The following is a 16,525-nucleotide window of genomic DNA, read 5'->3' as shown; positions in this document are numbered from 1 at the left end:
TACGTCTGATCCTATTTGTCAACAGCGAAAACATGCTCAGATTTGAGGGTCGTGGCATCGAACAACACGTTCAAACGCATCAAGACGGCAGCCATCACCACTCTGGATGGCTGTGTGTGTGTATGTGTGTGTGTGTGTGTGGGCACAGACACAGAGGTCAGCGCAGTAAGTGAGCGATACGCTTTGAACTGTCAGCACGAGTTACCGTAATAAAACATCACAAAAAAATGTGCATAAACACATTTTTAGTTGACTTTCTTGTGAGTTCACCCCCGTTCTGCCACCGAGGCTTCAAAATAAAAGGTATTAGATTTCTCCCTGTGCATCTTCACGCTCCGTGGCACATAAATAATAAACATTATCAGTTTCCTTATTGTTTGTCTTTGAAGCCGTGAGCAGCCTCCTTCTGTCAACCTCGCGCCTGCCTCTTCCTCTAAGTTGGCTTTGATTCACACTTAACAAAGTTGCACCCAGGCGTTCAGGTCCGTGCCACTCGTGTACTCGTGGATTTTAGCGTTGACACTTGTGTGACGGGGGACTACTGGGTTTTGCTCTTAATGTGTCACAGTCCTCACGGCAAAGCCTTTGTAAAGAGGCATTTAAGTCGCTGCTCATGGGGTGCCTTTGATTGAGAAATACACCCTGAAACAGAATATTAATGTCCGCTGTGATCGTGGATTTTGTGTAAGTAAACAACACTATCTCACTGTTATTGCACAAATAAATGAGGTGCTATATCAATGATAGAAGCCCCCTATTTTAGCCTCTGCAGGAGAAGTTTAAAGCTTCATCTCTAGGTTTTTTGCACTTGTTTACACTGTCCAAATTGAGTGGGAAAAAAAAGCTTTTGGGGTAGATTTCCTTTTTAATGTGTTTCCCTGGTTGAGACTGTGGCACAGAACATGAACATGACACCGGGAGATCGGAGAAAGAGCCGTTCCATGACCTTCTGAGCATTCAGCTCATTTGACTTTGATGTGTAAAGCAGAACAATGAATAAAGGAGCGGTTTGTGCTTTAATTTTGCTCTAAATTACGAAATCTAATGAGTAGAGCACAAAGAGAACAATGGCAAGGTGCAAGGACCCCCGACTTGTTCCTGTGACACAACAGTGCCACCTAGTGCTGGTGCTGTGTGTATGTGTATGTGTATGTGTATGTGTATGTGTATGTGTGTGTGTGTCCTGCTGAGTAAAGATGAATCATACCCTTCACAGTATTACCAGATGCCTGTGTGAGTGCTTATCGGCCTGTGTCTAAATGTTTGAAAGATTCCTAAAATACTTGTTGTGAGTTATAATGTGTGATATGGTGATTTCACAAAAATGAATCAATAAATCTGTTAAGAAAGCATAACTAAGACTTCTTCTCCCTCTGTGAATGTGCACATAGTTTGTATCTTATCTGCTGGTCAGAAGTCGTCTCCTGCTTCACTGCAAAGTCCGTTGTCCGTGTATTTGAGCTTCAGGTTTACACATCACACTTGGGAGGCTTTTATTGTGAAGCTGATATGTGTTTGTTTTACTGTTTTGTTTTGCAGATGTATTTTCTTATGTGGTTAGCGCTGTCGCCTCCTGGTTCGAATCCCGGCTGGGGCTCTTCTGTGTGGAGCCAACTCAGCAAAAATGGAGGGGGGACCAGGCCACCCCTTATAGGGACGTCGGAGCTGGCCCCCCTCCCTACCTTACAAAACCAAATTATAAACTAAAAACCAAACGAAGAAAGGAGGCTGCCGGCCATCTCCAGGCCAAAAATAAAACAACTACTAAAGCAAAGCTTTTACGAATCATAATGTGGGACCAAAGGTGCTGGTGGGTCTGCGTCTCCCGAGGGAATGGTCTTGCTGGCTTTATATAGCAGGTTGGCAATCAGGGAGTTGATCGGCTGCAGGTGTGTCAGCCTGATTGGCAGCATGCTGAGAAAGGGGAAAACAGGTTTAGGCCCATGGAGGAGATCTTTCATGGCCACACGCAACATTATAAAGGTGGTTGTCAACAGGTAGCTAAATGAGACTACAAGCATCTTCCAGGATGCAAACTCAGTTGGAAGCTGGTGCGTGGTGTCGTTTGTTTAAAGTCACTTAAGCACTGAAATAAACACGTGCAATGAGAAGAACCTGAGAGCACCCGGTCATCTCCTCACTTCATTGATCCTGTCTTTCCCTGCTCTTGTCTGTCTGTCTTTCCCCTGCTCCTGTCTGTCTGTCTTTCCCTGCTCCTGTCTGTCTGTCTTTCCCCTGCTCCTGTCTGTCTGTCTTTCCCCGGCTCCTGTCTGTCTGTCTTTCCCCGGCTCCTGTCTGTCTGTCTTTACCCTGCTCCTGTCTGTCTGTCTTTCCCCTGCTCCTGTCTGTCTGTCTTTACCCTGCTCCTGTCTGTCTGTCTTTACCCTGCTCCTGTCTGTCTGTCTTTACCCTGCTTCTGTCTGTCTGTCTTTCCCCTGCTCCTGTCTCTGTCTTTCTCTGCTCCTGTCTGTCTGTCTTTCCCCTGTTCCTGTCTGTCTGTCTTTCCCCTACTCCTGTCTGTGTGTCTTTCCCCTGCTCCTGTCTGTCTTTCCCCTGCTCCTGTCTGTCTTTCCCCTGCTCCTGTCTGTCTTTCCCCTGCTCCTGTCTGTCTGTCTTTCCCTGCTCCTGTCTGTCTGTCTTTCCCCTGCTCCTGTCTGTCTGTCTTTCCCTGCTCCTGTCTGTCAGTCTTTCCCCTGCTCCTGTCTGTCTTTCCCCTGCTCCTGTCTGTCTGTCTTTACCCTGCTTCTGTCTGTCTGTCTTTACCCTGCTCCTGTCTGTCCGTCTTTCCCCTGCTCCTGCCTGTCCGTCTTTCCCCTGCTCCTGTCTGTCTGTCTTTACCCTGCTCCTGTCTGTCTGTCTTTACCCTGCTCCTGTCTGTCTGTCTTTACCCTGCTTCTGTCTGTCCGTCTTTCTCCTGCTCCTGTCTGTCTGTCTTTACCCTGCTCCTGTCTGTCTGTCTTTCTCCTGCTCCTGTCTGTCCGTCGTTCCTCCTCTCCTCACATGCAACAGAATGAGTCGCGTGAGAACCGCAGACTGAAATAACCGGCGTTAGGACTCGCACACACCCCCAACTCGACGGCGTATGCATTATAGATACCCACCGCACAATGTGTCGCATCATGTCTTGATTTGTATGCGTACCACACATTTGATCTTCTTCAGGCAGGAATAATAACCAAAGCAGGGAGATCTGAGAGACTTTCACTAGCAGAGGAGGGAGAGTCGCGGAGCTTGACACTAATGAATGAAGTGCATACGCTCAGAAATGATGTTGAGTTTGTGATGTTTTGCAGAACGAGTGCAGGGGGGGGGGGGGGGGGTTACACCACAGTGCAGACTTAACTTCGCCTCATTGAACTGCAGGAGAAACTTTGCAATATAAGTTGTGTTGATGAGTTACATTTACAGTATTTGGCTGAAAACTAGGGAAAATGTAAACATGCGCGGAAAAAGGAAATATTTAATATGTAGCTTGGATGAACATACGTATGTGAATACACACAGAAACCATCTGTTTGCTCCAGAGCTATACGGCATTTCAGAATGTGTGTAAACAACCAGCGTCAAGATCCTTCCTGGTGTCAGAACGTGACCTGCAGAGATCCAGCTGCTGCTGTAAACACTGTGACACAGTTAGAAACAAAAACGTGTTGTGTTTGGGGTTGGGCCGCCTGATATAGAGCTGAAGGTGCAGGGTTTTAGCGATTTCCGCTGAACCTGTGGGGGAGGAGGTTAAAGAGAGTGGACGTCGTCAAAAGTGCGACAGAGAAGAGCGACAGACTGAGGAGGAGGAGGAGGAGGAGCCTCTTAACGGGGCAGACTGGGAACAAACCTCCATCATCGCGTTTGTGGTGACGAGAACACATATGTGTCTGCAGACGACAGTTTTTCGCTAAATTCTATCAAACTTTTTGTTTAACCTCCAAATATAAACGATGGTGTAACGTTTAGAGTTCATTTAATGTTTTTAAACTAAAGTCTAACTTCTTCTCCTTGGAACCAAATCTGGTTTGAACGTCCTGATTTATCTTTGTGTGAACCAGAGCGCTCAAAAGGACGCTAACACGCTGAATTAGCCGCGGGCTAACCCTTTAGAGCTCCTCTCCGTAAACACTGGAGCTGCTGCTCATCCACATTAACATCAATGTTGTCCAAACTTCAGTCCTTCACAATAAAAGCACATGATTTAACAGCTCCAAAATAAAGCGTAAAGTCTTTTCCATTTCCATGTTGAATGTAAACCACCACCTGAGCCGCTCAGGCTGAGCGTCGCCCAAACGTTCTGACTACTTTCACTCATCAAACTCACTTTATTTTGCTAATTTCACATGTAAATGTTCATGTACAAATATGCAATTTAACTTGTAGATTCTTAGAAGTGTGTAAATAAATTCTACTTCCCTTTCAGTGCAGATCACCCAGTAATTAAAGCTATTTGCTCTGTTTTCCCGGTCGGAAGGGTTCGTTTATTAGCGGTAACATCTAAGAACGTTTGGCTTTTGCCACCCGGAAGAACGTATTTTATCTTTGTGTCGTCATGGTGAATTGTCGCATACCATCAGCCAGTTTATATTGTAGCTTCCAGGTGGTGGTGTAGAGAAGCCTCCCAGCATGCACCGGGGCTTTTTTGTTGCGTGTTCTACTGGGATTCTGCCACTTCTGCTTTTTTATGCGATTCCTAATTAAGTGTAAATTGGGTTCGACTGCGAGTGATGTTCAATGTTTGCTCGGTTGGCGCTGATCACTTCATGAACGGTTCAGTGTTCTGCACAGAGTGAGCGCATCCACGGGTCCGTCGCAGTGTTGACTTTACGTCTGTCGCTGCTTCTTCACATGCTGCTCGAGGTAAAAATCTGCTCTCTGCTGTAAATGTTGTGTGAATCAAAGCTCACCATGATATATCTGTTAGCATGCAACAATCCTATCACACCAGGGCGTCCTATTGGAGCGAGAAGCTGTTGAACCTTTCGAACCACCATGTCTCCTGGTGGAGAGCACATTGATAACATCGTTAACACAATGGGTAGAGTAACAGTAGTAGTGTAAGCATATCGTACCGTCCCTCCAGATGCCATTACCACTTAGTTGGTAGAAGTAAATCAGGCTCTGTTTTTTTCACACCTGAATTACTGCTCTGTGGTTTGTTGTGGGAATTTTGGGTATTTGTAATTCATAATCATAGTTTTGTCAGGTCAGACGCAGTTCAGTGTCTCCTCTGTCTCACCTTCTTAATGGATAATGCAAATAACTTACTCATGATGGTATAATGGCATATGTGTGCATGTGCACCCTGTGTTAGAGACCTTGTGATGAGAGAGGTTCAGAGGGAGATTGTAATGTCTGAGGGATGTTTTTGTTTGTTCTAAAGACGTCACCCAACCAAGGCTTAGCTCGTCCTGTCTCTTCCCCTAAAAGACTGGGCACGATTTGGATCGGTGTCATTCCTACTAGAGTCTAGGCTTTGTGAGGACGCAGGGATGAACGAATTTTTGTCTGCCAGGACAACCACGGAGAAAAGGCTGATCCTGTTTGTTGATCTTTATTGAAGAGATCCATTTCCACAACAGGTTTTCAGTGGGTAATATTAAGAAACTACAGCTGCACGTGTAGCTCTCTCCTGTGGGTTCAGGTCAAATGTCATGGAAGCCTCTCCTGGTTAAAAGTTAAAAATAGATCCGTGTCCTCACTAATGGTTTTCTTACAGCGTCATAACAACCAACGACTCCTGTTACTGTGTCTAAAAACTGTCTTTTAGTGCAGATACACATCGTTATCGAACGAGGCGTGCAGCTGGAGGAGGTTTTATTTGACCTAAAGAAAGAAAATCAAGTCAACGCTCCGTCACATACAGAGCAACGTGCGTCCCAAATAATACTAAGTTTAAAAACCACTGACAGAATATTACCTGTAACAAAACTCCAGTATCTAACGCTCATTCTTGTCTTGAGTTTTTCCTCATCACTGATTCTTTAGATGTAGATTCATTCAGAGTCGTTTAATGACTGTTTTTTGTCTTTTTGTTTAAGTGCATCAGTTATAATTCTGTCACTGTTTAAGTTGTATTCTGTGTAATGTGATGTAATGTTTGAGTATTGTGTTTAATGTGGGATTGTGTAAAACTGCAGGACCCCTTTAAGATTAGCTTCTAGCTACGCTGAAGCTAAAGGGATCCCACACAAAAAAACAAACAAGTGGAAGTGTGTCTTTGTCTTTTCTCTTTCTCTCTCCTTCTCTTCCTCCCCAACCAGTGCAGACAGATGTGCGTCCTCCACAGAGCTGGGTCTGTCTGACGTTCCTGTCTGTTATAGTGAAGGTTTTCGTCTCCACCGTACTTTACGGGGGAATTGTTGGGTCTATGCCTACTCTGTAAAGTGTCCTGAGATAACTTTTGTTATGATTTGGCACTGTAAATAAAATTGAATTGAATTGAAACAAACAAACAAACAAACCAACAAACCACTTCTAACTATCATTTCTCTGTTTTCGGTCTGCAGCCAAAACAGGAGGGTTTATAGAGGTTCTGCTGCGTTCCAGTTGAATTTGGAAGTCAGACTTTATTATATTAATATAAAAATATATAACCAACAAATGAAACAATGAAAATAATTGTTAGTCACAGTCCTACAAAACTAAGTTTAATACACAGTGTTTTAGCTGTGATAATAAAACTTGCAGAAACGATGGTATGGACCTTTAAACTTTCCTATGGGCCGTTTACAGAACAACAGAGAGCATTGCAGCTCTGGACAGGACTGATAGACTTCCAAAGAGCTGCCCACTCAGCTTTCAGATTCACACACTTCTTACTCATGTCCTTCGCAGAAATCACTGTGAGTGGGTGTAGACGGGGGAGACAAAGTGTATGTGTGCTGATTGTGTAAACACTCCTGAAGCGACTCCTCTGTTGACAGGTCAAAGAGTGACGAGTCGCGAGGCCAATGGCCGTCTGGTTACACATCCTCCCTCGGCTGCATCATCGGGTCTAGAAACTGTTGATACTGAGTATTCTCCTCCACCTGGTCCACATGGATGGAGTCGTAATGACAAAGGAGTGATTTTATCTCAGACCAGATGCAGACGTGGCATCAGTCAGGGAACAGTGGTAGGAAAAGCCTGTGGATGTTCTCATGTGTCCAGGTCATCGTTATCCCCAAAGCAATTTCAGTCAAGTCGGCCTTGTGAGCTGTAAAATACCTGGATCTCCACACCAGTTAATTGGACCAGTCCCAGCCTGGTCCTGGTCCTGGTCCAGGCCCAGCCTGGTCAGATGTGTCCATGCACTGATGAAGCCTCTTGGATGAGAGGTGAAATGTCTTCCTAGACCAGGGGTGGGCAATTCCAGTCCTGGAGGGTCACTGTCCTGCATGTTTTAGGTTTCTCCCTACCCTAACACACCTGAGTCTAACACACCTGAGTCTAACACACCTGAGTCTAACAATCATCAAACTGTGACGAGCATCAGCTGCTTGATAACGAGCACAGCATCAGACTCAGGTGTGTTGGAGCAGAGAGAAACCTAAAACATGCAGGACAGTGGCTCTGCAGGACTGGAGTTGCCATCCCTGTCCTAGACAAATAACCAAGTCCAGTTGCGTTTGACTGAAATTGCTTTGGGGATAGTGGTCGGAAAGTTCTGACCTTATTTGATCACATTTAAATATTTTGTATCTATTCTGTATCTAAATAGAAAAAAGGAAACTGTGTTTTTTCTATTTCCAGGGTGCTTCTTTATTATTTAAAAAAAATGAAAGGCAAAGGCGTACACGATCACATGCAGAAACACTCTCAGCTACTCATCAGGAGTCACTGCAGCTAATCAGTGAGTTTGATTACTATGAGATCTTCATCATGACGCGAGTGCCGTCACACCGCTGTGGGGTTGTTGATCTTGCCCATGAAGAGGATGCTCTTGGAGGAGTTCTCCAGGATGAAGATGAAGAAGGGTCTGTTCATATTGACTGCCCGTGGAAAGCCGGCGTATACATCCTCATAAATGTTGACGTCCGCTTCCTCTGTTCCCAACTCGGCGACACTCAGCATCGCCTTGTGGGACACCTGTGGAGGAAAAAACGAAACAGTCAGAGTCTCAGTTTAAAGCACAGCTCTAGGAAAGATGTCAAGGATTAGGGTTTTTTTTTTTTTACCTGTGGAGGTATTTGTCTCTATTCTGCATTTACTCCTGAACTACTGCCCATGTCGTTTAAGGGCGCACTCACACTGTCCTTCCGCACCAGGCCAAAACCGTTTTTTCGGGTCAAGCCTAGTGCGTTTGACCAGTGTGAGTGCACCCGCTCCGCGCATAACTGCGGCCAGCTGGCCGTCCACGGCCCGTCTGAGAGAGGTGGGCTTTTGTAGAGTGCGTTTGCACGAGCGTGCGCACGTGTACGAGCACGAGCACGAGGCCTACGACGGTTCTGACGTAACTTATGTGCGCCTGTTTCAGACATAGACAATAGAAGGACGGACCATGCGCGGACATTTAACAACAACAACAATGGCGGTGAAAGGTTCACGTTGGTGTGATGCGGAGGTGGAGTGTTTACTGCAGATTTGGTCGATGAAAAGATTCAAAAACAGTCGACAAGACGCACAAAATCTCAGAGGTCTACGGAAAGATTTGGAAACAAAGCCACGCATCGCCATGACGTCATCAATGCGTCTGACGTGTTACGCCGTGATGACGTATAGGCAGGCAAGAAGCATTCTCCGAGGCCCAGGTAGTGTGAGTACAAACGGGCCTGGAGGGGGGGACAAGGACCCTAAAGCACGGGGCACGGGACGGACGCACAATGGGAGTGCGCACTCAAAGAACTTAAATTAGTAACGGAGCTAAAAAGAAGCTTCTCTCCTACCTTTGAGACTTTGAGCTTGGAATCGGACAGGCCAGAGAAATCAGCATCGTCTGTGAACGCGTTGGTTATGCCCATTTCTTTCAGCGTGTCTTCCAGGGCATTTTCAGTAGAGATTGAAAACTTTGGCAGCTCCAGAGACACCCATCTATGAAACACACAACATCACCAGTGTAGAAATCACATCACTTGTTTTTTTCAAGTACATCAAATACATCAAAGTGGTCAACATTTTTTCAATCAGGAAGTATCAAAAGTGAAGTTCCCTCTTACTTCTTAAAGACAGATTCATGCCAGTGCTTGATGTAGTCCTTGTTGATGAAACCCTCCACCTCCTCCATCTTGCCTGGCTTTGGCAGGACGATCATCATGGAGGTGTCGTTGTTGTTTCCCTTGTATGGCAGCAGGGTGACAATGGTGTGGTTGTCAACGTCCCAGTAGACGTCGTAGTAACCCCTCCTAAACATCATGTCCGCCTTAACTGTGGTGGTCTTGTTCACATGGAAGTCCAACTTTCGTGTCATGAAAGGATCGAAGGGTTCCTGCCACTCTCCTGTCCGGCGCAGTTCAGGTGGGAAGACAACATTAAAGTAGATGTGTCAGCTCAAATTATTATTCTCATTTCTTTTTTAGCAGTTGAATTGTGCTCCAGAACCTTCATATTTCATGCTTACATCATTAAAACTACTCTATTTTGCATGTGGTGAGTTTGCGTCTTTGCCCGTCGGTACCGGACAGCGTTAACGAGATATGGACTTGAACTTGGGTCTTACCTTTAAAGTGGACATAGTTAATCAGCATCATGGCCATATCGGGGCCCAGGTCCTTAACCATATCTGTGATCTTGTCATGGGTTTGATTAGCAATGAATGCGTTGATGTGAGCTACAGCCTCCGCAGGATCGGTTATGTTGACGTTGAAGACTTCAGCGGAGTAGTAGTGCTGCACATCCTTCAGGAACTTCTCCAGAGGACTGAAACCAGAGCGCAGGGCCACAGCGTTACCCACATCCAGCTGCTGATTGTCCTGGCTGTTTCCGTGCATGTCAAAAAGATGCTTGTACGCGTCGTTGACCTGAGTCTGGTTTAAAGTGCTGTAGCCCAAGCTGGAGAACAGCTGGCTGTGCGTTTCCCCACAAGCCCCGGTGGACAGCACGGACAGGGCGGTGGAGATGCCCAGAGGCGAGAAAAAGATGTTCTTTCCTGCAGCAGTTTTGGTATTCAGGGTTTTAAAGAGGGAAAAGGCAAAGTCTGCATTGGGAGACAACAGCACGTGGCAGTTCAGTTCATCATGGCTGTGCTCAGAGCCGTGGTGGTGGTGGTGGTCTGCCCAGGCTGCAGCCAGCAGCAGTGCACAACTAGCAAAGATCCCACGCATCTTTACAGCCTGTCCATACGGAAGGAAAACTTCAGTTCAAAACAGTAACAGGACAGGAGCAAATTCACAGCATTGTATATAACAGGATGAATGAATTAAGTCGACTGTAACTTTGGCTTTTAGGAGACACAGATGATCTGATCATAACAGCTTTACACTTCTACTGTAACACACATTTTGTCTCCAAACTTCACTAATTCCAAATGTCACTTCAATTTAACACCAGGAGAATTATATAAAAACATTCTGCATGTTTCAGTGAGTCCATGCTTACCAATGTCCTCTGGTGCAGATCGGCACAAACGTCTTCATTATATTGAGTAGATCGAAGAGTCAGCTGACACATCTATTAAAAATTAACAAGGTTCAGCCTTTTCTGTCCTGTGCTGAGAGATGTCTGGCCCAGCTATCTTCACTTTAACAAAACTCACACAACACACCACGAGTAAAGTACCTCTGCTATGAAGGTTGCATGCATTTGTGCTGTAACTCATGTAGCCACGAGTCAGCAGGATCGACCTTGATTGTATTATTCATTTAAAGTTGAATGTGTTAAATAACACATCGACTTCAAGTTTAGTCAGAACAAGTTGTTTTTTTTCGATTCATGTTGAAACACGTTGATAAAATTGCTCAATAACAGAAACCTGGAACTCAGGTAAATGTGTTTTATTTGCTCTGGCAGATAAGTCTGGCAACTATCCCATACAAACAGATTTCCAGCCAATCTGGGCGAACCAATCACAGCCGTTTATCTCATCTGGGGCGGGTTCAAGAGGATGAGTGACAGCGTCGAGTCTGCAGGTCTGTTGAGCGTAGACTCGTGAAAACTCAGATCAAACTGTCAAACGAGGCAGCGTTGATCGAATGACTCCATATTCTGTTACTGCATTGCCTGTTTCTCAATGTTTCGTGAACTGTAATTTGAGAAAGTTTGTGACATTGTTTCCACTGTGCATGCACTTGTGTTTGCTGTGATTGATTTAAGGTTTTTAGGTTTCATGGCTCTGAATCAGAGATGCCTTATATTCATTTTAATACAGGCCCTGTGCTGAGATGAACAGTTTTGCATCATCCTGCATCACGTTGACAGGCCCAACTGCATTCATCTCAACACAATGCCCACATTGCCATGACACAGGCTTGGATTTAAATGGGTAACACATCTCTTTAGCTGTCACAAACAACAGTCAGCGGGATACAAAAATAACAATGAATTCAGAACTTTAGACACCTAGACAGGTTCCGATGACTGATGATAATAAACGCGGCTCACTGAAGGACTGCAAAAAAAGATAAACACACAAACATTTCCTTTCATGCTCTCATCCGATGTCAGCAGAGCCTGGGACCAGGACCAGGACCAGGAGGAGGCCGTCACACGGTGTTTAGGAAAGCTATAAAAGCTCAAAGCTAGAAAATGTTTTTCAGTAGTTCAGGTTTGTCATCATATACACCCAAAGATTGTATGAAAGAAGTGAATCTAGCCTAAGGGTCTGAAAAATGAAGCTTAAACCTGCGTTCTTTGTCATGACCAGTAGGGGGCGATGCCACTGGTTTGGTAATAACTTTCACTTTCACCCTATTTTCGGAAAATGTAGAATTTTAGTTTCTTCGAAATGTCCTGTTCAGCGTCTGGTTGTACGAAAAGACTCTCCAAGGAGTTGGTTGTCTACGATTTTCAGGGCTTTTAGGAATTTTTAGGGCGCACTCACGTTGTCCATCCGTCCCGTGCCCCGTGCTTTAGGGTCCTTGTCACCCTCCCCCTCTCCCCCCGTGACACATGCCCGTTTGTACTCACACTCACGCCGTAACACGTCACACGCATTGATGACGTCATCGCGATGCGTCACTCCGCATCACACCAATGTGAACCTTTCGCCGCCATTGTTTTAAATGTTCACGCATGGTCCCTCCTTCTTTTTTCTATGTCCCAACAGGCGCACAGGAAATGACCTCAGAACCACCGTAGGCCTCGTGCTCGTACACGTGCACACGCTCGTGCTCGTACATGTGCAAACGTGCTTTGCAAAAGCCCACCTCTCCCAAACGGCCGTGGACGGCAAGCATACCGCGCCTAGGTAAAATGAACTAGTGAAGCGTGCTTGGGCACGGTACGGATAGAAAGTGTGAGTGCGCCCTTAAGCATGTTTTTCGTTAGCCAAGTTGATATCACAGTAAACGTAAATTGGGACTAAACCTTGGGGATAACTTTGCATGCGTCCCCAACTTGTTGTACACGATAATAAATAATGTTTATAGTGAAGGACAGGCTGTACAATGAACCTTAAAATAGGGCCTTCATTTGCTAAAACCAATAACTCTGTATTTAGTCAAATACTTACAAAGCCAGGAAGACACTGGGAAATGTGAAGACTTCTGTATAACTCTTATAAACACAGTGGCACAATGATTAATGATTAAAGAAATGCTCACAGGAGGTGTTTAATTTCCTCCTGTCATTTGAATATTTACTTAATATGTAGGGACAAAGAGTGAAATAATAAAAGTGCTCATTAAAACACAGGAAACAATCAAAACTGCATCGCATTTCAATTACAAAACTCATAAAAAGCTCGATCGGACTCGAATGCCACCGCAGGTCTGATCATGTTTCTTAAGGCCACATGGGACAGACTTGCATTACTTCTTTAAAAAGCACATCTGGTTTCACTGTGCTGAGTCACAAACAGCATCACAGCTGTGTATTATCTTTAAATTAGCAGTTTTGAGCAGTACGGCAACAGAACAGAGGCTTTACTGTGAGTTTCCTCTCATAATGCAGCTGTGAGAGCACTTGTGATTGTCCGAGGCTGAAACACATTAAATATCTAAGTCTGTTTGATAATTGGCGAATAAGACTGTTCAATCTTAGGTACATTTTGTAAATATGGCAGAAGGAGCTCCTCGCTGTCTCTGCTGTGCTTTAATGTCAAAAAAATATGTGAATGCAGGTCATGCGCTCCACCCTGTCATCCTCTCATCACTGTTGCTACGTCCACTTCTTTTAGAGTCTGTGTATCCAACTGAAATGCGGTGGTGTGTCCCTCGTGTGTCTGGTCAGTGAGGGGGTCGCCCACTGTCCCATGTGACAGAGAAGAGTGAAAATTCAAAGTTCTCAAACATTATATAAAAAATTCAGGGTATTTCAGCGAGGAGCCTTGCTTACCATGTCCTCTTTTCTGCAGTTTGGCAGAAACTTCTCCATTACGTGCGGTTGATCCAAGAGTTAGCTGACAGTTCGATTAAAAATGAACGAGGACCGGCTTCGTCTTGTGTCCTGTGCCGAGAGGGTCCTGGCGAGGCTATCTTTACAGATGCAACACAACTCAGTGAACACACAACAAACGTGTGTTACAGCTGCATTGAATGTGTATGAGATTATAGCAATCATTACACAACTACAGAACGATATTCACACGATAGCCTACACCAGAAATTAGCGACCTTTGAGGGAAATATAGAGAGACAAACAATGATTCAGCATTAATTGGTATTGGAAATGTGTTTGGGGATCCGTGATCTGACCATTAAAACAACACACTGTCAGCTGTTCATGACAAGTCTTTATTTCACTTTGACATGTTGAAACAGCAAAAGCACAATAACACGCTAATTGAGTGAAAGCAGATGCTTGAATCAACGTATTTGATGTTTTTATTATCTGTATCACATACAACACTCAGCCTGATTCAATATATCAATGATGTTTTTAGATATTAATACACCTAGCAAGGTTCAGATGACAATAAATGTGTCAAGCGGACGGACTGCAAGCAGATTGATAGACTGACATAACTACTTTGTGATGATAGGTTTGTTGTCTTGTTCATCAAACCATCCTCAATTCGTTATCCCCCATTGCTCTTATCATCACCGTGACATCTCTACAGGGCTTTCAGGTGGTGAGGTAAAAAATGAGCCAATGTCCTGCAGCTACTAAAACCCACTACAGTGTGAAAATGCAACAAATGCAGCACTCATCGCTCCCCTAGCATCTTTACATGGCTGTGGGGTTGTTGATCTTGCCCATGAAGAGGATGCTCCTGGTGGAGTGCTCCAGGATGAAGACCATGAAGGGTCTGTTGAGGGTCATGGTTTCGGGCATGCTCATGGGCATGACCTCGATGGTGGTGGCGGCTGCGGCCTCTGTTCCTGTTTCGTCCACGCTCAGCACGGCCTGGTGGGACACCTGTGGAGGGACCGGGAGGAGGGAGTCAAGGTCTAGTCTTAGAAAACTGTAGCTAGGCTCTGCTCTATTCAATGCATTTGTGAGCATGTTATATATATAAAAAGATAAAACAAAGAAAGACAGAGAGTGATCACAAGCAATTATTGTCGTGTTAATTCCAATAACAAACATGTGAAGGTGTGTTTGCGTAGCCTACCTTTGAGACTTTAAGCTTGACTTCATCGGACATGCCAGAGAAATCTGCGTTGTCTGCAAAAGCGTCGGTGATGCCCATTTCTTTCAGTGTGCTGTCCAGAGAGGCATCAGCAGAGATGGAGAACTTGGGCAGGGATACTGACACAGAACTGAGGAACACAGAACACCACAAGTGTCAAAATCACTAGAATATACAGCTGACTTACAGCTTGTTTACTCAACTTGAGTTGTACTAAATATGGACACTCTGAACCAATCAAATACACCTCATCAATTGAGCGTCAAAGCATGCTAAGACATTCTCTATGATCCTACGAATGAGCACACTGTTACTGTTACTCAAAAGGAAGTCAAAGTCCTCTCTTACCTCCTGTAGAGTGAGTCATGCCAGTGCTTGATGTAGTCCTTGTTGATGTAGCCTTCCACCTCGGCCATCTTGCCTTCATCAGGCAGGACGATCATCATGGAGGTGTTGCCGTTGTAGGGTAGCATGATGACGGTGGTGTGGTTGTCATTGTCGTTATAGAAGTCGTAGCGACCTGTCCTCCTCATCATGTCTACCTGAACCTTGGTGGTTTCGTCCACGCTGAAGTCTGCCTTGTGTGTCAAGTTACCATCGAAGGGTTTCTCCCACTGTCCTATACAAGACAAGTGGAGGGGGAAGCAATGTAGTCACAGTATGTCAATTTAAATGATGTTGCAGTACTTGCTATAATTGTCTTGCGTTCTCTAAGGGCGCCCTCAGACTTGCCTTTCGTACCGTGCCCAAGGACGCTTCACGGCTAAAGTCTAGTTCGTTTGACCAGTGTGAGTACAACTGTTCCCTGCCGGGGCACGGCACGCTTCCAAGCCGCAGCCCAGTTGAGAGAGGTGGGCTTCGGTAAAGTAAGGATGCATGTGTACGGGCACGAGCATTGACGAGGTCCTGACACGATTTATATACACGACTGTTCCTCCGACGGACATTTAAAAAGATGCTGCCGAATGGTTCGATGCAGCGGTGGAACGTTTTAGGCAGATTTGGTCAGATGAAAATATTCAAAAACTCAGAAAACTGTCCACGGGGGAGGAGGGAGGGGAGACAATCACGCTAAAGCTCAGCGCGGATCATCTGGGCCAAGTGTAAGTGCGCCCTTATCTTTTGAAACTGGTTCTGTTTACATATTCGTTGCATGCTCTGTCCTTGAACTATACCAAGAGATGTGCTTAAACACGTCTATGTGTTCAGAGAAGCTAGCTATCTGCATGAATAGACTATTCAAAATTTAAATGTATGCGATATTGTCCTACCTCTGAAATAGACATAATTGATCAGCACCATGGCCATCTCAGAGTTGAGGTCCTTCACCATATCTTTGATCTTGTCATTGGTTTTACTGGCAATAAATGTGTTGATCTCAGCTGCGGCCTCGGCAGGTTTGGTAAAGTCGACGTTGAAGACTTTAGCAGAGTAGTAGTGCTCGACATCTTTCAGGAACTTCGCCAGAGGACTGAAACCAGAGCGCAGGGCCACGGCGTTACCCACATCCAGCTGCTGACTCTCCTGGCTGTGTCCTATCATGTGGAAAAGATGCTCGTACGCTTCGTTAATCTGTGCCTGGGTGTGAGCACTGTAGCCCAGGCTGGAGAACAGCTGGCGGTGCGTCTCACCACCGGCCCCGGTGGACAGCATTGACAGGGCGGTGGAGATGCCCAGCGGAGAGAAGAAGATGTTCTTTCCTGCAGCAGCTTTGGCATTCAGGCTTTTGTAGAGGGCAAAGCTGAAGTCTGCATTGGGAGGAGACAGCTTGTGGCAGCTCATATCGCCCTCATGACTATGTCCAGAGTCATGGTGGTGGTGGTGGTGGTGGTCTGCCCAGGCTACAGCCAGCAGCAGTGCTGAAAGCGCACAACTAGCAAAGATCCCACGCAT

General features: G+C 45.4%; 1 protein-coding gene across 1 annotated transcript; it reads right to left on the bottom strand.

Moving 5' to 3' along the window:
- Positions 1 to 7,768: 7,768 nt before the first annotated feature.
- On the bottom strand, positions 7,769 to 16,525 carry LOC310961748 (uncharacterized protein; the record flags this gene model as incomplete). The annotated part of the gene is made up of 9 exons (XM_083933959.1): positions 7,769 to 8,055; positions 8,853 to 8,997; positions 9,123 to 9,402; positions 9,623 to 10,235; positions 11,503 to 11,509; positions 14,231 to 14,418; positions 14,615 to 14,762; positions 14,981 to 15,251; positions 15,904 to 16,525. The coding sequence occupies 9 exons, from the start codon at positions 16,523 to 16,525 to the stop codon at positions 7,864 to 7,866; spliced, it is 2,466 nt and encodes an 821-aa protein (XP_083790085.1). The 3' UTR covers positions 7,769 to 7,863.

The sequence above is a fragment of the Echiichthys vipera genome, assembly GCF_963691815.1.
Source record: "Echiichthys vipera genome assembly, chromosome: 19".
In the NCBI taxonomy this organism is placed as follows: domain Eukaryota; kingdom Metazoa; phylum Chordata; class Actinopteri; order Perciformes; family Trachinidae; genus Echiichthys; species Echiichthys vipera.
The sequence above is the reverse complement of the archived record's forward strand: the minus strand, read 5'-3'. Positions and strand labels throughout refer to the sequence as shown.